General features: G+C 46.8%; 1 protein-coding gene across 1 annotated transcript; it reads right to left on the reverse strand.

Annotated features, from left to right (window-relative positions):
• Positions 1-1,287: 1,287 nt before the first annotated feature.
• Positions 1,288-21,928, reverse strand: LOC103653183 (disease resistance protein RGA5). The gene is made up of 4 exons (XM_008680145.3): positions 21,000-21,928; positions 2,115-4,100; positions 1,931-1,995; positions 1,288-1,834 (listed from the first exon to the last, which is right to left on the reverse strand). Exons 1-3 carry the CDS (start codon positions 21,863-21,865, stop codon positions 1,935-1,937), a joined length of 2,913 nt encoding a protein of 970 aa, XP_008678367.1. The 5' UTR covers positions 21,866-21,928; the 3' UTR covers positions 1,288-1,834; positions 1,931-1,934.
• Positions 21,929-22,800: the final 872 nt, after the last annotated feature.

Genomic DNA, 22,800 nt, shown 5'->3' on the forward strand with positions numbered 1-22,800 from the left:
TAGATTAACGCTTTTTTTGTTGCATGCACATAAACGGAGAAAAGCTATGTTTGTGGAGAGATAGGCTTGCGCGAGCCTTGTACGGATTGCGCATCCAACCAATCATATGGATATAGAGAATCAGCAGCGTCGTCTAAAGTTAGAGGACCGTTTGATCCTCTATATTTAGGGTAGAGAAGCCTTTACCGACTATGTTGGAGAGAGCCTAACAACTAATCCTCCTGCTGTCAAACCAGTTCTAGCATGTACCCTGCTCTGCTTCTCCTGGGACTAGGAGGGAGCAGTAACGAGTCAGCAGACGGGGGCATGCCTGCAGTTCTGTACCCTCTGCAGGCCGGCCGACAGGTGGTTTGGCCACGAAGCCCGGGCGATCAATGCAGGGCTCCCAGGTCAAACGGGTAGGTAGCCCCAGCAGAGTAGAGGCCGGCACCAGCAGCACGAACGGGTAGGAGGCCGACAGCACCGGTGCTTGCATGTAACCTATCCGCAAGCGTTACCTTTAAATTTTTTCCCCTATATCACTTTTTTATCACATCATCAACATTTCATCCTCTATGTTTTCATCTCCCGCAGCGGTTCCCCCTAAATACTTCCCCTATACCCCACTACAACTATAAAATATCATTTTATATATTTACTACCAATTTTTATCTACTAACAATTACTCGTGGCCCCACAACACAATGTTGTAGGGGGTGAATAGTGAACCCCTTGATCTGGGGGACTCCCGCTCCCACCCCTACGGCTGCAGCGCGTAGGGGGCTCTCTAGCGTCAGCCGCTGGGCGCGTAGAAGCTCCCTACGCAAGGGGAGAGGGCGCGGTAGCGCAACCGCTGTGCTCAGTCTAATGCAACCTAGTTCCCTCTCAGCTGCAGTTAAGCAACATGTAGGAGGAGCACCTGGATTTCTGACGAAGATCCATCGAATGCTTCGTCCATCAGGTCATTCATCATGTTTATGTCCGAGCGCGCGAGCAAGAAAGAGAAAGAAGACCGAGGCAGGTGAGGTGAGTGGTGGCACAAGTCCAAATCTTGATCCTGAAGCAAAGGCGATATTCCCTCTGCCGTCTGCCCCTTGCAATCTCCATCACTCCCTCTACTGAAGTGGACAACAAACAACTGACGCATGCTTCTTTTACCCTCCCAAATCTAAAGCTTTTCCGTCCCGCCCTGCCATGTCCGGTATTGTTTCTACTGTCTCCTCTGCCCCTCAAGTCTAAAGCTGCGGATTATCGAGAAAATACATATCTACACATTATTCAATATCAAATATGACTAGATATACAGGAAAAAAAAGGATACATGTCTTCAGAAAATTAGTTTCAAATCTGACTAAATATCAATTCAGATTAGAGCAGTGGCCAAAAAAAAAAAACAGCAGACATCTTGTATACATACACAGTGACCCCCCCTGGTAGGCTGGTACCATCTGCGGATCTGCCTGGCTATCACATAAAGAAGATATATCAGCAGGGCGGAACACATTTGCTCTTAACTATATCCAAGGAAGCAAGTTTAGGTTCCTGCAAACACGCGTTGCAGGGATGAATGGATGAGAGAGTGTTTCTGACAGCATCACATTTTTCAGGGTCTCCAAGACCCAGGAGATGATGTTTAAATTGAGGCGCTCTTATTCATGGGAAAGGAAGATACAACCGACAAGCCCTAGAAAGGGCAGCAAAAGTGAAGATTACATGGAGGGTGACAGCCATAGAGGCTAACAAATGTCCTGCACACAGACAGGCACCAAGCCACTGCTAAACTGAAGAACAAAGTGACAAACGATGGGAATTGGGAACTAGCAAGCATGGAGCGCCTCCACCGTCAGAATCTCAACTGCAAAAGGACAATTTAGATGAGAACAGCTCAGAGGAATATAGAAATAAGAAAATTTAGATGGAGGGATTGATGGAATGGAAGCAAAGATGTTACCTCTTTATTTGGAAGCATCACTGTCATTGTCGCTGTAATCATCGTCGTCTGCCGGCCGTCCGAAGCTGAAGAATAGGTATAACACCAAGAGGGTCGAAAAAACATGGACGCATTAGGGGAAGAAATGAAGGAGTAGTAGCGACTTCATGTGGGAGGATAGTAGGAGACCAACTGCATGCGTTACCTTTGATGACGCCCAGAAGAATGCTCATCCCGTTCCATGCAGTGGGTAGCTACTCGTGACAACTCAAGAGTTGGATTCTTCGGATGGGCATCCAGTGCATCCCTGAGCTTGGTCTCCACATCCTCTACCTGCCTGATGTTGGCTCCATAGCAATCAACTTCAACAGTGACATGCTTCAGGGAAGTCAGGTTCTCCAAGCCGACATCAATCGCACCGTCATCTCTCTTCCTCACTTCGAAGTACAGCTCAAGCTTTTGAAGTCTTGTCATCACTCCTTGAGAAAGCACCAGCCAACATCTTGCGCAGTGCTTAAATTTGAATGCTTCCAATGACTGAAAGAGCTTATCGCTACCAATGGACAGCTGTTCTTGGGCAATGGTGCCATTCTCGGCTACTTCTAGCTGAAGAAGACGTAGCTCAGGCAAGGCTCCAAGCATATCGATGTCATCCTGTGTGAGATTATTCACAGTGATGGTTAAGCCAGACAGCTCGGAGAGCCAAGAGAACCAACGTGGCATCTGCTGGAAGGTCGTCTCGGTTCCACGAAAGAAACGGAGGCCTACTGGGGCCTGTCCAGGATCGGGCAGGTCATCTAAGGAACACATCTCAGACTCAGTGATGAATAGACCCAAGAGGTTGCGTAGGTTGGACAGGCTCTGGAGAAAAGCCTGGTCGCCAGCCTCATCGTAACCCAGTCCATGTACGCACAACACCCTCATTTCTGTCAGCTTTCCCAGCTCCGCTGCAGTGTTTGGTTCCACCTCGATCCATGACATTTCTTCCAGCTTGCTTAGACTCCCGATCCCCTGTGGCATCTTCACATCCGATCCGACGAGTAGACTCTGAAGGTTTCTGAGCCGAGTGATGCTTACTGGCAGCTGAGAAACATATGCATGGCTCAAGTCCAACATCTTCAGATGTTGTAGGTTTCCAATTTCTTCTAGCACCTCTTTCTGAAGATAGCCACGTAGCTGCAGATACCTCAAATGGTGCAGGCGTCGTAGTTCCTTTGGATGGTTGTTCTTCCGTGGGAAACCCTCCAAATCCAAGGCACGGAGGAACTTGAACCTTGACAGAGGTGGCGCCCAGTTAAAAGCATCGCCAAATGCGATTACTGACCTCACATGGGATAAGTCCACTGTTTCCGGCACACTCACTTCCACCTCATTGTCTTGCAGCGACAATCGACGAATGTTAACCTCACTATCTGTTGAGGTGGTGAAGTTCTGAGAATCCAACCTTAACCCAAAATTATCCTCGACTGACAGAGAAATCAGAAGGTCAAGTATCAGATCATGTACGGAGCAAGCATTCGGAATGCCATCTACACCATCGATGTCTAGTGGCTGGATGAAGCTTCTATTAACAAGCTCAATGAAGTATTTCTCTCCACGGTCATACAACTCATACAGATTCCCCCCACCTTGTTCATCCACAACAAGGCCTTCGGCTACCCATCTCCTCACAAGGCTGTCTTTGTCAATTCTGCAATCCTCTGGGAAAAGGCTTAGATACAGTAAACAAGGCCTCAGATAGGAAGGAAGCTCATAGTAACTGAGAGATAAAATATCATGCATACGCTTTATATCAGTGTTATCTTTCTCAAGTCCTGAACCAAGGGATCTGTACACACGATACCATTCATTTATTGATTTGGGTTTAGAAGCCAACAAACTCGCTGTAGTAATGATAGCTAATGGTACCCCACCACATTTCTTCAAAATTCTCCCAGCTATTTCATCCAACTGATTATGATTTCCGCCATCTTTACCAAATACCCTTTTGTAGAACAACCTCTTGGAGTCTGCGTTAGACAGAGGTTCGAGTTCAAACAATGCACCAGCAACAGGAGTTGCGCACAGTTTTGCCACACGAAAATTGCGGGTCGTCACAATCACCCTGCTTCCACAGCTATTGTCAACGAGAGCATATTCGAACAATTTCCATATTTCCTCGTCCCATACATCATCGATAACAATGAAGTACCTGCAGTTTTGTAGGGGTATTAAATGGATGCATGGACAATTGACATAAACGTTAGATGTGTCCTTTGACCCGAAAGAATCCGAGTCGGGATCAGCCACACGTCCTTAAGGGCTTGTTCGGTTCTATCTCAATCCATATGGATTGAGCCGATTGAGGGTGTTTCAATCCCTAGTAAGTCAAAATCTATCCTAATCTGTATCAATTCCCTCCGATCCATATGGATTGAAAATAACCGAACAAGCCCTAACGGGGGTGTAGATTTCTCTATGGTTATGGCCCCCAATTAAACACTATACTCCCACCCACATGACAAAGTTGACAGCGTCCACAACCAATGTTTATCTCGGTCTCGAAAGTTATACCTCTCTCTTTCCACACCCAAAGCGCCCACTAGACTCATCTATTACTCCTTAACTCAAGAACATAGATGTATTAGAGGGGATCTGTAAGATTCTAAGCGTCAAAAAGAAACTATCAATGATATCAGAGCTGGTTCACCGACCTCAACCTAACCCTAGTCTACAAGAATCTAGAACAGAAGAATGAAGAAACAAACTTAAGATGAGAAGGGTGGTTCGAATGAGTTTTTCCTAACCCTAGTTCTAACCCTAATCCTCAAAAAACACCCAGAAGAGGGTGCATATTATGAGTAGAAGATAAGAACTCAATAGAGAGGGGTCGGTGTGATATCCTGCCTCCGGTAGATGGTGATATCATGGTCTAAGGCTTAATAGAATTAATAGAGTACTCATACCAACAAGATGCATCTTCTTTTTTGAAAGCCTACCTCGAAAGAATCTCTGGGTTAAGCGTGCTTGACCCAGAGCAATCTTGTGCTTGGTCTGTGGGATGATATATGATCTTAAACGCTGTTAGGAGTAAGTACCGCCGGTCCGGGAGTGGACGGGGTGTTACAATAGGATGGTTTGGGATGGGTATTTCCTAACCCTAACCTAGAAAACCCCACTCGAGCGAGAAAGAACACAAAGAAAGAACGAAGGACTTACTCGGGTCCCTTTTTTCGTGGCCATCGGTGAGGTAGGGAGACAGACCACCACCGGATGAGGATGTCATGGCCAAGCGCACCATCACAAGACCACTCGATGGCGGTGCGCTCACCTCACCTAGACCCTAACAAATCTAATCCGTTGAGACCCGAAAATATGAGTAAAGACTCATCAGGAAGGAGGCACTCTAATCCCCGAGAGAATGCTGACAACGTCCACAACCAATGTTCATCTCGGTTCCACATCTATTCCCAGAACAGTATCTCATCATCTTCAGTAGCTCTCATGACCAACAACTGGTTCTTCACCGAAGTCGCATTAACCACCATGGTCGGGTCTTCACCTTTGAGGCATGGAATGAGCAGAGGTATGGTTCTGTCACCCGTTGGGGTTTTCATCTTAGGCTCAGGTTGGAGGGTATCCCAATGCACGCTTGGAATGAGGAGGTGGTAGCTCTGATCATCGGCTCTCACTGTGCTACCCACTTTGTGGAGGAGTCTAGCTTTCGCACGAGAACTAGGACCTTTGATTTGTGGGTGTGGTGCTCTGACCCTTGCTTGGTGCCATGCGAGGCTTGGCTGACCATCACTGATCCAGACAGTGGGGTAGTTGTCCATCCTGTGAGACCGGTTGGCATCAAGCATGGCCTGCTCTACAAGGTGCTTATCCACATGAAGGTAATTGAAGATCTCAATTTTTCCCTGGGTGGTGGTGGGGGGCCTGGCAGGAAGCGTCACCGGGTGATGGAGTGGCATTATGGCGTCCCTGACCACCTGGGGGAGCGTCGGGAGCGTGGGCGCCCATTGGAGCGCGAAAACCGTTCTTTGCGCCAGGGAGGCGACGATGACGACGAGCAGGACGGTCATGGAGGTCGCCGTCACCGTAGTCGCTCTATGTGGGATCGAGTGTCCCGTTGCCGTGGTTCGATCAATGACTGCTACTCATCCTCTCATCGCCAGGGGGAGTGGTCTCGCACTCCTGCACAATATCGTCGCCAGCATGCTGTTCATCTTGCCTGGGGCCGAGGTGCTTTCATGCCCAACTCCAAGCTGGTGTGGTGCCCCAAGTGTCTCTCTAATAAGAAGGTCTCCTTTGCCGAGCCCTTGGTGCACTTTATTGAGGAGAAGGCTGCAACACAGCCTTCTGATATTAGCAAGCAAGGTTTTGTTTCTGATTTTTGTATGCATTTTATTGGGGATGCTGTTTTTAATGTTTCAGACTGGGCTGACCCAATGATTGATGAAGTCTCTTGTGGTTTGGATGCTGCAGATTCTCAGGCAGCTAGGGTGGCCAAGCTCGTGCAGGTGCTGCAGTCCACCCAACCAATGGAGGACGTGGCGTCTCGTCCTATGAGCACTGGACAGCTCTCTGCTCCTCCATCGGAGGTACCTTCCATCCCTAGCCTTGATGAATTTCTTATGTCAATCACTAGGCCGCTCCCAGATCCAGTCCTAGGTAGCTGTCCAGTCCAAACAAATCAGCATGTCCCCCAGTTGACTGATGCTGCCTCCATTAATACAACAACAGCTGAGGAGTCTTCTCCCTATCCCTTTCATAACCTTCCTACCGAAGATCAAACTTGCAATAATAGTGCGCAGAATTTACCTCTCACCCTGCAAACTGTAGATCCCTCTTGCATTAGACAGTCTAATGGTGCTTTTGCTGGAAACCGCAGCTTTCGAGTCCCATTCAACGCAAAAGCAGCAGGCTAGCAAAAAGGGCTAGGAATAGAGTCGGCAAAGGAGCACTACAAATAGCTGAAGATCTTCTGGTCAAAAAATTAAATTCGACATATGATCGCAATGAACTATCTGTATTATCTGAAATTGAGGTTGTTGAACAACTTTCGCAGCACTTTGATCGCCCACTGACCAAAGGCAAGGCGGAGGCAATTATTTCACCGACCAACCTCGGCATGAAGGAGACGAACAAGATGAAGAAATCTACCAGGGCGACGGTGGCACCAGTCGATGCAGTGGAATTTGTGGTGTAAGGCCATGTCATTGGGCCAATGGTGTGTGGTAGTAGTTTCCCCTATGATGTGTCTCCAAGGAAGTATGTGTTCATGGCTTAGTGTTCGGTGGTCTGTTATTGCCAATAGCGAGTGTTTGTGTCCTTTGTGTTTCTGGCTTTGGATTTGGATGGCCTGCTTTGTATGGGGCTCCCCAGCCCGGCACGCCCCCCCTCTCCCTTCTTTGTATGGCACCGTAGTTGGTATTTTATTTTCAATGAATAGATCAGACTGCAAGATTTTATGCTGGAATGTGCGTGGGTTGAATGGTGCTGCAAGACGTGCCAGTGTGCGTAATCTTATTTCTTCCTCCGGGGCATCTGTGGTGTGTTTGCAAGAAACAAAAATCTCACAATGGAATGACTTCCTTCTGAAGGAAACTCTTGGTCAAGCTCTTGCCTCCCAGATAGTGTGCCTTCCGGCCAACGGGACTACTGGGGGTGTCCTGATTGCAGCCTCTAACCAGCACTTCTCACTTAATCACTTGTACACTACAGAACACACAAATTGGTCCATCACGGGCGTGTACTGCCCCTAATCCGACGAGGACAAAGTAATTTTTCTTGCAGAATTTGCTTCCAACAAGCTGCTTACCAACCCCGCGTGGATTGCCTTAGGGGATTTTAATTTGATTTGCTCAGCAAGTGATAAGAATATGGGAAGGATAAATCATAGGATGATCCAACGGTTTAATCGCACTCTGGATGATCTACAATTAATTGAACTTTCGCTCAATGGGAAACGTTTCACTTGGAGCAATGGCCATGACACCCCCACTATGTCCAAGATCGACCACTGCTTTGCCACTCTTGAATGGTTGGATCTGTTCCCACGTTCCAACCTTTAAGCGATCGCCTCTCTCATCTCAGACCATTCACCACTATTCCTTCAAGGGGACGCCAATTTTGATTTCTATCGGGGTTTCAGGTTTGAGACTTTTTGGACAACAATGCCGGGGTTCCTTGATCTGGTGGAGCACAACTAGAATCAGCCGGTTCACACCAGTGATGCTATTTTGAGAATGCATGTTAAAATGCGACGTCTTGCAGTAGCCATCAAAATTTGGAAGTCCCAACATTGTGGTAATCTGCAATTGCGACTGGCCTTTGTTCAAGTTGCGTTATTGTGTTTAGAGAAGGCACAAGAATTCAGACAGCTTATTCCGCTAGAGTTGGAGCTTCTTCGTTTCTTGAAAAATAAATCGTTGGGCCTGGCTGCCATGCAAAAGTCTAGAGCAAAGCAGCACTCTTGCTTAAAATGGATGCGTTTGGGGGACGCTAACTGAAAGGGAATTAGGCTTACACCTAGTCCCTAATTAATTTTGGTGGTTGAATTGCCCAACACAAATAATTGGACTAACTAGTTTGCCCAAGTGTATAGATTATACAGGTGTAAAAGGTTCACACTCAGCCAATAAAAAGACCAAGTTTTGGATTCAACAAAGGAGCGAAGTGGGAACCGAAGGCCCTCTGGTCTGGGAGCACCGGACTGTCCGGTGTACACCGGACAGTGTCCGGTGCACCAGAGGACTCCAACGCCAACTCGCTACCTTCGGGAATTTCCAGAGGCACTCGCGCTATAATTCACCGGACTGTCCGGTGTACACCGGACAGTGTCCGGTGCGCCAAGGAAGATCAGCCTCAGGAACACGCCAGCTTCGGGAAACTCCAACGGCTAGTCCGCTATAATTCACCGGACTGTCTGGTGTGCACCGGACTGTCCGGTGCGACTCCGAAGCAACGGCTATCTCCGCGCCAACGGCTACCTGCAGCGCATTAAATGCGCGCGCAGCGCGCGCAGAAGTCAGGCGCGCCCATACTGGCACACCGGACAGCAAACAGTACCTGTCCGGTGTGCACCGGACACCCAGGCGGGCCCACAAGACAGAAGCTCCAACGGTCAGAATCCAACGGCAGTGATGACGTGGCGGGGGCACCGGACTGTCCGGTGTGCACCGGACTGTCCGGTGCGCCATCGAACAGACAGCCTCCCAACGGCCACATTTGGTGGTTGGGGCTATAAATACCCCAACCACCCCACCATTCATTGTATCCAAGTTTTCCACTTCCCAACTACTACAAGAGCTCTAGCATTCAATTCTAGACACACCAAAGAGATCAAATCCTCTCCAATTCCACTCAAGCCTTTAGTGACTAGCGAGAGAGATTTGTCGTGTTCTTTTGAGCTCTTGCGCTTGGATCGCTTTCTTTCTTTCTCACTTGCTCTTGTGATCAAAACTCAATTGTAACCAAGGCAAGAGGCACCAATTGTGTGGTGGCCCTTGCGGGGAAGTTTTGTTCCCGTTTGATTGAGAAGAAGAAAAGCTCACTCGGTCCGAGGGACCGTTTGAGAGAGGGAAGGGTTGAAAGAGACCCGGCCTTTGTGGCCTCCTCAACGGGGAGTAGGTTTGCGAGAACCGAACCTCGGTAAAACAAATCCGCGTGTCTCACTTGTTTATTCGCTTGCGATTTGTTTTGCGCCCTCTCTCGCGGACTCGTTTATATTTCTAACGCTAACCCGGCTTGTAGTTGTGTTTATATTTGTAAATTTCAGTTTCGCCCTATTGACCCCCCCTCTAGGCGACTATCAATTGGTATCGGAGCCCGGTGCTTCATTAGAGCCTAACCGCTCGAAGTGATGTCGGGAGATCACGCCAAGAAGGAGATGGAGACCGGCGAAAAGCCCACTACAAGCCACGAGAGCACTTCATCGGAAGAGTCCCGCACCAAAAGGAGGGAGAAGAAGAAGATCTCCTCCAACAAAGGGAAGGAGAAGAAATCTTCTTCTCACCACAAAGAGAAGAAGGAAAAATCTTCTTCCCACAAGCCGCATCGAAGCGGGGACAAGCAAAAGAGGATGAGGAAAGTGGTCTACTACGAGACCGACACTTCATCAACATCGACCTCCGACTCCGATGCGCCCTCCGTAACTTCTAAACGCCAAGAGCGTAAGAAGTTTAGTAAGATCCCCCTACACTACCCCCGCATTTCTAAACATGCACCTTTACTTTCCGTCCCATTAGGCAAACCACCAACTTTTGATGGTGAAGATTATGCTAGGTGGAGTGATTTAATGCGATTTCATCTAACCTCACTCCACAAAAGTATATGGGATGTTGTTGAGTTTGGTGCACAGGTACCATCCGTAGGGGACAAGGATTATGATGAGGATGAGGTGGCCCAAATCGAGCACTTCAACTCTCAAGCGACAACAATACTCCTCGCCTCTTTAAGTAGAGAGGAGTATAACAAAGTTCAAGGGTTGAAGAGCGCCAAGGAGGTTTGGGATGTACTCAAAACCGCGCACGAGGGAGATGAGCTCACCAAAATCACCAAGCGGGAAACGATCGAGGGGAGCTCGGTCGGTTCCAGCTTCGCAAAGGGGAGGAGCCACAACACATGTACAACCGACTCAAGACCTTGGTGAACCAAGTGCGCAACCTCGGGAGCGTAAAGTGGGATGACCACGAAGTAGTTAAGGTTATTCTAAGATCTCTTATTTTCCTTAACCCTACTCAAGTTCAATTAATTCATGGTAATCCAAGATATACTAAAATGACCCCCGAGGAGGTAATCGGGCATTTTGTAAGTTTTGAGTGCATGATCGAAGGCTCGAGGAAGATCAACGAGCTTGATGATCCATCTACATCCGAGGCTCAACCCGTCGCATTCAAGGCGACGGAAGAAAAGAAGGAGGAGTCTACCCCAAGTCGACAACCAATAGACGCCTCCAAGCTTGACAATGAGGAGATGGCGCTCGTCATCAAGAGCTTCCGTCAAATCCTCAAACAAAGGAGGGGGAAAGATTACAAGTCCCGCTCCAAGAAGGTTTGCTACAAATGTGGTAAGCCCGGTCATTTTATTGCTAAATGTCCTATATCAAGTGACAGTGACCGAGGCGACGACAAGAAGGGGAGAAGAAAGGAGAAGAAGAGGTACTACAAGAAGAAGGGCGGCGATGCCCATGTTTGTCTGGAGTGGGACTCCGATGAAAGCTCTAGCGACTCCTCCTCCGACGAGGACGCCGCCAACATCGCCGTCACCAAGGGACTTCTCTTCCCCAACGTCGGCCACAAGTGCCTCATGGCAAAGGACGGCAAGCGGAAGAAGGTTAAATCTAACTCCTCCACTAAATATGAATCTTCTAGTGACGATAATGCTAGTGATGAGGAGGATAATTTACGTCCCCTTTTTGCCAACCTTAACATAGCTCAAAAGGAAAAATTAAATGAATTGGTTAGTGCTATTCATGAAAAGGATGACCTTTTGGATTCTCAAGAGGACCTCCTTATTAAGGAAAATAAAAAGCATGTTAAGGTTAAAAAGGCTTATGCTCTTGAAATTGAGAAATGTGAAAAACTATCTAGTGAGCTAAGCACTTGCCATGAGATGATTGACAACCTTAGACATGAAAATGCTAGTTTAAATGCTAAGGTTGATTCACATGTTTGTAATGTTTCAATTCCCAGTCCTAGAGATAATAATGATGATTTGCTTGCTAGGATTGAAGAATTGAACATTTCTCTTGCTAGCCTTAGAATTGAGAATGAAAAATTGCTTGCTAAGGCTAAAGATTTTGATGTTTGCAATGCCACTATTTCCGACCTTAGAAGTAAGAATGAAATATTGCATGCTAAGGTTGTAGAAATAAAATCTTGCAAACTCTCTACATCTACCATTGAGCATGTCACTATTTGTACTAGATGTAGAGATGTTGATATTAATGATATTCATGATCATATGGCTTTAATTAAACAACAAAATGATCATATAGCAAAACTAGATGCTAAAATTGCCGAGCACAACTTAGAAAATGAGAAATTTAAATTTGCTCGTAGCATGCTTTATAATGGGAGACGCCCGGGCATCAAGGATGGCATTGGCTTCCAAAGGGGAGACAATGTCAAAATTAGTGCCCCTCCTAAGAGATTGTCCAACTTTGTTAAGGGCAAGGCTCCCATGCCTCAGGATAACGAGGGTTACATTTTATACCCTGCCGGTTATCCCGAGAGCAAAATTAGGAGAATTCATTCTAGGAAGTCTCACCCCGGCCCTAATCATGCTTTTATATATAAGGGTGAGACATCTAGCTCTAGGCAACCAACCCGTGCTAAGTTGCCTAGAAAGAAAACTCCTAGTGCATCAAATGATCATAACATTTCATTTAAAACTTTTGATGCATCTTATGTTTTAACTAACAAATCCGGCAAAATAGTTGCCAAATATGTTGGGGGCAAGCACAAGGGGTCAAAGACTTGTGTTTGGGTACCCAAAGTTCTTGTGTCTAATGCCAAAGGACCCAAAACCATTTGGGTACCTAAAATCAAGAACTAAACTTGTCTTGTAGGTTTATGCATCCGGGGGCTCAAGTTGGATACTCGACAGCGGGTGCACAAACCACATGACAGGGGAGAAAAAGATGTTCTCCTCATATGAGAAAAACCAAGATCCCCAAAGAGCGATCACATTCGGGGATGGAAATCAAGGTTTGGTCAAAGGTTTGGGTAAAATTACTATTTCACCTGACCATTCCATTTCAAATGTTTTTCTTGTTGATTCATTAGATTACAATTTGCTTTCTGTATCTCAATTATGCAAAATGGGCTACAACTGTCTATTCACTGATGTAGGTGTCACTGTCTTTAGAAGAAGTGATGATTCAGTAGCATTTAAGGGAGTGTTAGAGGGTCAGCTATACTTGGTAGATTTTGATAGATCTAAACTCGACACTTGCTTAGTTGCTAAGACTAACATGGGTTGGCTCTGGCATCGCCGACTAGCCCATGTTGGGATGAAGAATCTTCATAAGCTTCTAAAGGGAGAACACATTTTAGGATTAACAAATGTTCATTTTGAGAAAGACAGGATTTGTAGCGCATGCCAGGCAGGAAAGCAAGTTGGAGCCCATCATCCGCATAAGAACATAATGACGACCGACAGGCCACTAGAGCTCCTACACATGGATCTATTCGGCCCGATCGCTTACATAAGCATCGGCGGGAGTAAGTACTGTCTAGTTATTGTGGATGATTATTCTCGCTTCACTTGCGTATTATTTTTACAGGAAAAATCTCAAACCCAAGAGACTTTAAAGGGATTCTTGAGACGAGCCCAAAATAAGTTCGGCTTAAGGATCAAGAAAATTAGAAGCGACAACGGGACGGAGTTCAAGAACTCTCAAATCGAAGGCTTTCTTGAGGAGGAGGGCATCAAGCATGAGTTCTCTTCTCCCTACACGCCACAACAAAATGGTGTAGTGGAGAGGAAGAATAGAACTCTATTGGACATGGCAAGGACCATGCTTGATGAGTACAAGACTTCAGATCGGTTTTGGGCCGAGGCGGTCAACACCGCTTGCTACGCCATCAACCGGTTATATCTACACCGAATCCTCAAGAAGACATCATATGAACTCCTAACCGGTAAAAAGCCCAACATCTCATATTTTAGAGTCTTTGGTAGCAAATGCTTTATTCTTGATAAGAGAGGTAGAAAATCTAAATTTGCTCCTAAGACTGTAGAAGGCTTTTTACTTGGTTATGACTCAAACACAAGGGCATATAGGGTCTTTAACAAGTCCACTGGACTAGTTGAAGTCTCATGTGACGTTGTGTTTGATGAAACTAACGGCTCTCAAGTAGAGCAAGTTGATCTTGATGAGATAGGTGAAGAAGAGGCTCCATGCATCGCGCTAAGGAACATGTCCATTGGGGATGTGTGTCCTAAGGAATCCGAAGAACCTCCAAATGCACAAGATCAACCATCCTCCTCCACACAAGCATCTCCACCAACTCAAAATGAGGATGAGGCTCAAGTTGATGAAGAAGAAGATCAATCAAATGAGCCACCTCAAGATGACGGCATAGATCAAGGGGGAGATGCAAATGATCAAGACAAGGAGGATGAAGAGCAACGGCCGCCACACCCAAGAGTCCACCAAGCAATCCAACGAGATCACCCCGTCGACACCATCCTCGGCGACATTCATAAGGGGGTAACTACTAGATCTCGTGTTGCCCATTTTTGTGAACATTACTCGTTTGTTTCCTCTATTGAGCCACACAGGGTAGAGGAAGCACTCCAAGATTCGGATTGGGTGGCGGCGATGCAAGAGGAGCTCAACAACTTCACTAGGAATGAGGTATGGCATTTAGTTCCACGTCCTAATCAAAATGTTGTGGGAACCAAATGGGTCTTCCGCAACAAGCAAGATGAGCATGGTGTGGTGACAAGGAACAAAGCTCGACTTGTGGCCAAGGGATACTCCCAAGTCGAAGGTTTGGATTTCGGTGAAACCTATGCACCCGTAGCTAGGCTTGAGTCAATTCGCATATTATTAGCCTATGCTACTTACCATGGCTTTAAGCTTTATCAAATGGACGTGAAAAGTGCCTTCCTCAATGGACCAATCAAGGAAGAAGTCTATGTTGAGCAACCTCCCGGCTTTGAAGACAGTGAGTATCCTAACCATGTCTATAAGCTCTCTAAGGCGCTTTATGGGCTCAAGCAAGCCCCAAGAGCATGGTATGAATGCCTTAGAGATTTTCTTATTGCAAATGGATTCAAAGTCGGAAAGGCCGATCCTACTCTATTCACTAAAACACTTGAAAATGATTTGTTCGTATGCCAAATTTATGTTGATGATATTATATTTGGATCCACTAACGAATCTACATGTGAAGAGTTTAGTAGGATCATGACACAAAAGTTCGAGATGTCTATGATGGGGGAGTTGAAGTATTTCCTAGGATTTCAAGTGAAGAAACTCCAAGAGGGCACCTTCATTAGCCAAACGAAATACACTCAAGACATTCTAAACAAGTTTGGGATGAAGGATGCCAAGCCCATCAAGACACCCATGGGAACAAATGGGCATCTCGACCTCGACACGGGAGGTAAGTCCGTGGATCAAAAGGTATACCGGTCGATGATAGGTTCTTTACTCTATCTTTGTGCATCTCGACCAGACATTATGCTTTCCGTATGCATGTGTGCAAGATTCCAATCCGACCCTAAGGAAGCTCACCTTACGGTCGTGAAACGAATCTTGAGATATTTAGCTTATACTCCTAAGTTTGGGCTTTGGTATCCTAGGGGATCCACATTTGATTTGATTGGTTATTCGGATGTCGATTGGGCAGGGTGCAAAATCAATAGGAAGAGCACATCGAGGACTTGCCAGTTCTTGGGAAGATCCTTGGTGTCTTGGGCTTCAAAGAAGCAAAATTCGGTCGCTCTTTCTACCGCCGAAGCCGAGTATATTGCCGCAGGTCATTGTTGCACGCAATTGCTTTGGATGAGGCAAACCCTGCGGGACTACGGTTACAAATTAACCAAAGTCCCTTTGCTATGTGATAATGAGAGTGCAATCAAAATGGCCGACAATCCCGTCGAGCATAGCCGCACTAAACACATAGCCATCCGGTATCATTTTCTTAGGGATCACCAACAAAAAGGAGATATCGAGATTTCATACATTAATACTAAAGATCAATTAGCCGATATCTTTACCAAGCCTCTTGATGAACAATCTTTTAACAAACTCAGGCATGAGCTCAATATTCTTGATTCCCGCAATTTCTTTTGTTAGATTGCACACATAGCTCATTTGTATACCTTTGATCATATCCCTTCATATGCTATGACTAATGTGTTCTTCAAGTAAATTTCAAGCAAGTCATAGGAATATTGAAAGGGAATTGGAGTCTTCGGCGAAGACAAAGGCTTCCACTACGTCACTCTTCCTTCGCCATCACTCCAAGCAACTCTCCATTCTTGGGGGAGAAAGCATGAGCACCAAGTAAAAGGACTTCGTCTTTGGTATATTCTTAACTCATTTATTACCAAAGGGGAAGAAAGCACTTCAAGGGCTCTAATGATTCCGTTTTTGGCGATTCATGCCAAAAAGGGGGAGAAATGAGCCCAAAGCAAAAGGACCGCCACACCACCAATTTCAAAAACTCAGTATTGAATATTTTTCAGTTGGTATCCCATTATGTTCAAAAGGAAGAGAAAGTAGTATTTCAAAATGATACATCAAAACCCTCTTGAACACTAAGAGGAGGATTTCACTTAGGGGGAGTTTTGTTTAGTCAAAGGAAAAGCATTTGAAATAGGGGGAGAAAATTTCAAATCTTGAAAATGCTTTGCAAAATCTTATTCATTTACCTTTGACTATTTGCAAATGAACTTTGAAAAGAATTTACAAAATAGTTTGCAAAAACAAAACATGTGGTGCAAGCGTGGTCCAAAATGTTATATAAGAAAGAAACAATCCATGCATATCTTGTAAATATTTAGATTGGCTAAATTCCAAGCAACCTTTACACTTACATTATGCAAACTAGTTCAATTATGCACTTCTATATTTGCTTTGTTTGTGTTGGCATCAATCACCAAAAAGGGGGAGATTGAAAGGGAATTAGGCTTACACCTAGTCCCTAATTAATTTTGGTGGTTGAATTGCCCAACACAAATAATTGGACTAACTAGTTTGCCCAAGTGTATAGATTATACAGGTGTAAAAGGTTCACACTCAGCCAATAAAAAGACCAAGTTTTGGATTCAACAAAGGAGCGAAGTGGGAACCAAAGGCCCTCTGGTCTGGGAGCACCAGACTGTCCGGTGTATACCGGACAGTGTCCGGTGCACCACCGGACAGTGTCCGGTGCACCAGAGGACTCCAACGCCAACTCGCTACCTTCGGGAATTTCCAGAGGCACTCGCGCTATAATTCACCGGACTGTCCGGTGTACACCGGACAGTGTCCGGTGCGCCAAGGAAGATCAGCCTCAGGAACACGCCAGCTTCGGGAAACTCCAACGGCTAGTCCGCTATAATTCACCGGACTGTCCGGTGTGCACCGGACTGTCCGGTGCGACTCCGAAGCAACGGCTATCTCCGCGCCAACGGCTACCTGCAGCGCATTAAATGCGCGCGCAGCGCGCGCAGAAGTCAGGCGCGCCCATACTGGCACACCGGACAGCAAACAGTACCTGTCCGGTGTGCACCGGACACCCAGGCGGGCCCACAAGACAGAAGCTCCAACGGTCAGAATCCAACGGCAGTGATGACGTGGCGGGGGCACCGGACTGTCCGGTGCGCCATCGAACAGACAGCCTCCCAACAACCACATTTGGTGGTTGGGGCTATAAATACCCCAACCACCCCACCATTCATTGTATCCAAGTTTTCCACTTCCCAACTACTACAAGAGCTCTAGCATTCAATTCTAGACACACCAAAGAGATCAAATCCTCTCCAATTCCACTCAAGCCTTTAGTGACTAGCGAGAGAGATTTGTCGTGTTCTTTTGAGCTCTTGCGCTTGGATCGCTTTCTTTCTTTCTCACTTGCTCTTGTGATCAAAACTCAATTGTAACCAAGGCAAGAGGCACCAATTGTGTGGTGGCCCTTGCGGGGAAGTTTTGTTCCCGTTTGATTGAGAAGAAGAAAAGCTCACTCGGTCTGAGGGACCGTTTGAGAGAGGGAAGGGTTGAAAGAGACCCGACCTTTGTGGCCTCCTCAACGGGGAGTAGGTTTGCGAGAACCGAACCTCGGTAAAACAAATCCGCGTGTCTCACTTGTTTATTCGCTTGCGATTTGTTTTGCGCCCTCTCTCGCGGACTCGTTTATATTTCTAACGCTAACCCAGCTTGTAGTTGTGTTTATATTTGTAAATTTCAGTTTCGCCCTATTCACCCCCCCTCTAGGCGACTATCACTAACACTAGGTTTTTTCATATTCATGCGAATATTAGGCGGAAAAAGAATTTCATCGGGGAGCTGCATTCTAGCGCCGGTGTCGCTTTGATCCATACAGACAAGGAGGAGGTGGCTTTTCAGTATTTTAAAATTTTGCTAGGATCTCACTCAACTAGGGAGCAGGCGTTGGACTGGTCTTTTCTTGGTTATGAGGCTTCAGACTTGAGTGACTTAGAAACCCCCTTTTCTGAGGATGAAATAAACAAAGTTACTCGGGCAATACCTTCCCAGAAAGCTCTAGGTCCTGATGGCTACATTGGATTGTTCTATAAAAATGCTGGAGTATTGTTAAGACAGATTTGGTCAATATGCTCTCATTGGATTCTATAATCACCGCACTTCTAAGCTCCATCTTGCGAATGAAGCAAACATTGTTCTCCTTCCAAAAAAAGAGGGGGCACACTGCCTAGCTGATTTTAGGCCGATTAGTTTGATCAACAGCTTAGCGAAGGTTCTAACAAAGCTACTAGCAGAAAGATTAGCACCTAGGCTTGAGCAGCTGGTGTCCAGATCGCAGAATGCCTTCATCAAAGGGAGGAGTATACATGACAACTTTCTATATGTACAGAGAGTCATCCAAAAATTGCACAAGAATAAATGCGAAGCACTTTTCATCAAGCTTGATATTTCCAAGGCGTTCGATTTTGTCAGCTGGGCTTACTTGTTAGAAGTCCTTGCGATTCTTGGCTTCGGTGCAAAATGGAGAAATTGGATTGCTACTCTCCTCGCTTCATCATCTTCTCGTGTGCTTATGAATGGAAAGCCGGGTAGGAGAATTACCCATTTGAGGGGACTCCGGCAAGGTGACCCCTTGTCCCCTATGCTCTTTATTCTTGCCATCGATCCTTTTCAAAGAATTATTGAGCGGGCGATCCATTCAGGAATCCTTTCGCAAATCGTTCCACGACCGACAACCCTTAATTGCTCTTTGTACGCTGACGATGCAGGTATTTTTGTCAAACCAGTTGAGGCCGAGCTCGGCGTCCTCCAAAGTATCCTGCAAACTTTCAATCGTTGCTCGGGGCTTAAGTTTAATCTTAATAAGACGGAAATTTTCCCCATCCGTTGTCATGCAGATGTGGTCGAGTCTTTGCCCATGTGGTTCCTGGGGAAGTTGGCATCATTCCCGAGTAGATATCTTGGGCTCCCCCTGCATTTGAGAAACCTCCGAAAAATTGATGTGTAGCCACTGTTAGACAAGGTGCGAGCCAGACTTTCGGGATGAAAAAGGAAACTATTATCTAAGGCCGGACGATTGACTTTGGTTAAAACTGTGCTATCAGCTCAGCCGATTTACCACTTGACTGTGTTCCCAGAACAGAGGTGGATTTTCAAGCAAATTGACAAAATTCGTCGTAGTTTCTTGTGGAAGGGAGAGGAACCAGAAAATATTTCTGGGGGCACTGCCTTGTCAGGTGGCCGTTAGTGAAGCGCCCTTTGAACCTAGGTGGTTTGGGAATCGTCGATCTGGAGCGTTTTGCAAGAGCTTTACGGCTTCGTTGGCTTTGGTTTGAATGGAAAAATCAAGAAAGAGCTTGGGTCGGTTTGGACATTCCCTGTAGCAAGGTTGATCGGGATCTCTTTCATGCGTCTACAGTGGTGACAGTGGGCAATGGGGTTAAAGCCTCTTTTTGGCATTCGTGTTGAATCGATGGCACGTCGGCACGATTGATAGCTCCCACGCTCTTTGCCAAGTCCTCACGGAAGAATATTTCAGTTCTAAAAGCCACAACAAATAATAGATGGATCTCCCACATTTCTCCAGTTGTTGGGGCCAAGGAAATTAGAGAGTTCGTGGCTCTTTGGGATGCTCTGTGCGAGGTGCAACTAAATCCAGGGATTGAGGACGCCATTTACTGGCGCTGGACCAATGATGGTGCCTACTCAACCAAGAGTGCCTATTTGGCCCAGTTCATTGGAGGGTAATGCCAAGTGCAATCTACTACCAATTTGGAAGGCGAAAGTGGAGCCAAAATGTCGTTTCTTCGCGTGGACTCTACTGCATAATAAGATCTTAACAGCTGAAAATCTCCAGAAAAGAGGTTGGAGTAATGATCCGATCTGCAGACTTTGCAAACAAGAACCAGAAGCTATAACCCACTTGTTCCAAAACTGTATCTTCACTAGGGCGGTGTGGGTGCAGCTTTCTCATTGGCTTGACCTCGCGTTGCTGCCAGGGATGGCACAATCTTCGTCAATATACACTTGGTGGAATAAGTGCAGAGCCAAAGTCGATAAATGCTCAAGGAGAGAGTTTGATGGTTTGATCATCCTTTTTTGGTGAGAGATTTGGAAAGAGCGGAACCGCAGAACCTTCCAAAGCCTAGAGAAGTCGGAGTGTGTGATTGCAGGGTTAATCAAGGATGTTTTTAGGCAGCAAAGAGTTGCTAATTCTTTTGACTTTGGTTGCTAGGGTCTCTGCATAGCGTTCTTTATCCTTTTTTCTTTCTAGAGTACTTGGGTGGCTTTTTCGGAGGCTGTTTGGCTAGTTAAGTGTCTGTAAGTGTTCTCTTTTTCCTCTTAATAAAGTTTGAACATGACAATTCTCTTGCCGCGTCTTTCAGAAAAAAAGAATAGAGACGAGTTAGAGGGGATCAGCGAAAGAAACTGTCAAGAAAGACTTGGGCTATAACGAGATGTAGTACAATCAAATTTAAAACCATGTGTATTCTATGGATTGACGAAGCGCCTAAGGCACTCATGAATGCAGTCTCAAAATTATGAGAAATTTGCTGTTTTGCCACTCTCAAATTTGGCTGCCTGTTATTATGTCATCCCGTGTCTATGACTGGTGGGACCGTCTGTGTCTATGATTTGTGGGTCCGATGACATACTGGCGAAGCCCACAAATGATAATGGCAAAATTGCCAATGGCTCCAAAATTATTGGGTTGAAGATCTACACAGACTACATCATCCACCGCGAAGCAGGTATGATACATTCATCTGAGTTTTGTTAGATCTAGTGGTTAGGGGTTCTAGGAATTATATCCAGAACATGTTTAAGAATCAACAAAAATATCTGTAGCATGAAACAGCAGATGGATCGATATAGGACTAACGAGTACTGGTGAGAGTAGAATAGATTGAGAGAGAGGGAGAGAGAACGCAAAGTAAGTACCTCTTGTCGCTGAGGTATTTCCTGATATCCCGTATCAGTTCGTCGACATCTTTTTCTCCGTCGTTGTTGTTACCCCTGGCGGCCGGCCTGACCTGACGCAGTATTCTCTTGAAGATGCTCTTTTTGTCTGGCCTCAGTGATACGGGGATAAAAGCCTTGCACTGGAATTGTGTCTCGAGGCTTTCATACAACGCCTTAGCAAGCGTGGTTTTGCCAACACCTCCTAGCCCAACAATTGAGACGACCATAAGGTTCTGCTGCAGCCCCTCCCTGTGCGTCGTCAGCAAGCTGGCAAGCCTCTGTGCGGGGCCGTCGATGCCGACGGGGCTGTGCCTGTGCTTGTGCACATCCTCGAGGAGAAGGTGGATCCCGGTGTCGACGTTAGCCTTTGTGTGAGGCTGTGCCGTGGCGCCGGGAATGGTGAGCCTTCCCTTCCATGCAGCCACCTCTTTGACGCGGGTCGTGATGTCTTCGAGCTCCTTGGCGATCCGGCGACGAACCTTGGCCACTTTTACCGACTTGATGTTGCCAATGAGGCCCATCCTGTCGATGAACCTGCTGAAACCAGTCAGGTTGCGCGGATTCGCGTGAGCATCGCCGCCGTCCACACGCAGCATGAACGCGTCCACGCTGTCCTCTATGTCGTACGATAGCTCCTTCAAACTCCTCGCCCACCGCTTCTGGAAAGGGGTCACGGAACCTGCTGGCTTCTCGGACAACTCCTCGAGGACATCCTGCATACCCTTCAGCTCCTTCGTGAGGAACACAATCTGCCCTCTCACGCCCTTCTGAAGATGGTACTCTTTCTTCAAAAGGGAAACGAGCTTGACGAGGAGACACTTCACTGCCGCCTCAGCGAGCTCCATAGATGCCCGCTCCGGCGCTCCCTCCCCTGGAGGCCTGGACTAGCTTGTGGCTACTTGATTTCCATCGGCTGCACCCGGTACGGTGCTCTATTTATGTTTTGGGACCGTATCGTATGCACAAGGACAGGTCTGCGCACATATGCACATGCGCGATCGTGGCCTTTCAACGTTGATCCGACGGTGACCCAAACTTTTACATTTTAACCCTCCCGCAGCTGTCTTGTGCTGTAATTTTGTTTTTCAAACACCCCCTTCCCACTTCCCACGTTCGTTGGCAGACAGCGAAGCATCGCCTGTACTCTGTAGGCTGTAGCTGCCGCCACTTCTCGTCGTCGTCTCAGCATCTTCACTCACCAAACGTCGTCGCCTAATGCCGTGGGGCTCGAGGTTTCTGCAGAATGGTAGCACCGCAAACGGCATGCCCTAGCCATGGTGGCTTCATGACGGGTTTAGGGTTCCAGCCGAGTGCGATGGCCGTCATGGTGGCCGAAAACCTTAGCACCTCGTCGAGGTGTCCTACGGCATTTGTCAAAGGAGTAGTGTCGGAGGGTGGTGAGGACGCAGGAGGCCACCGGCGAGGCCACAGGCGGTGAGGAGTGAGGACGAGCGAAGACGGGGTTGTTGGCGTGCTTCAATCTGGGGAAGAAGGGGAGCAGAGGTGTTTGCAAAAAATTGCACTGAAATGACAGCTGCGGAAGGGTTAAAGTGTAAAAAATTTGGCGACCGTTCGATTGATATTGAAGGACTAGGATTGCTCATGTGCATATGTGCATAGACCTGTCTATGTGCATACGATACGGTCCCGTATGTTTTTGGGAGTGATGGGTAAGGACGACGACTCTCGCGGTCGTGCCCGTTCACACCCGCCCACGTTAATCAAATTATCCCTCGCGGAGCGCAAGGGATTTTTTTTTTATTTTATTATATATATATAT

This window comes from Zea mays, chromosome 4 (genome assembly GCF_902167145.1).
Source record: "Zea mays cultivar B73 chromosome 4, Zm-B73-REFERENCE-NAM-5.0, whole genome shotgun sequence".
NCBI classification, from domain to species: domain Eukaryota; kingdom Viridiplantae; phylum Streptophyta; class Magnoliopsida; order Poales; family Poaceae; genus Zea; species Zea mays.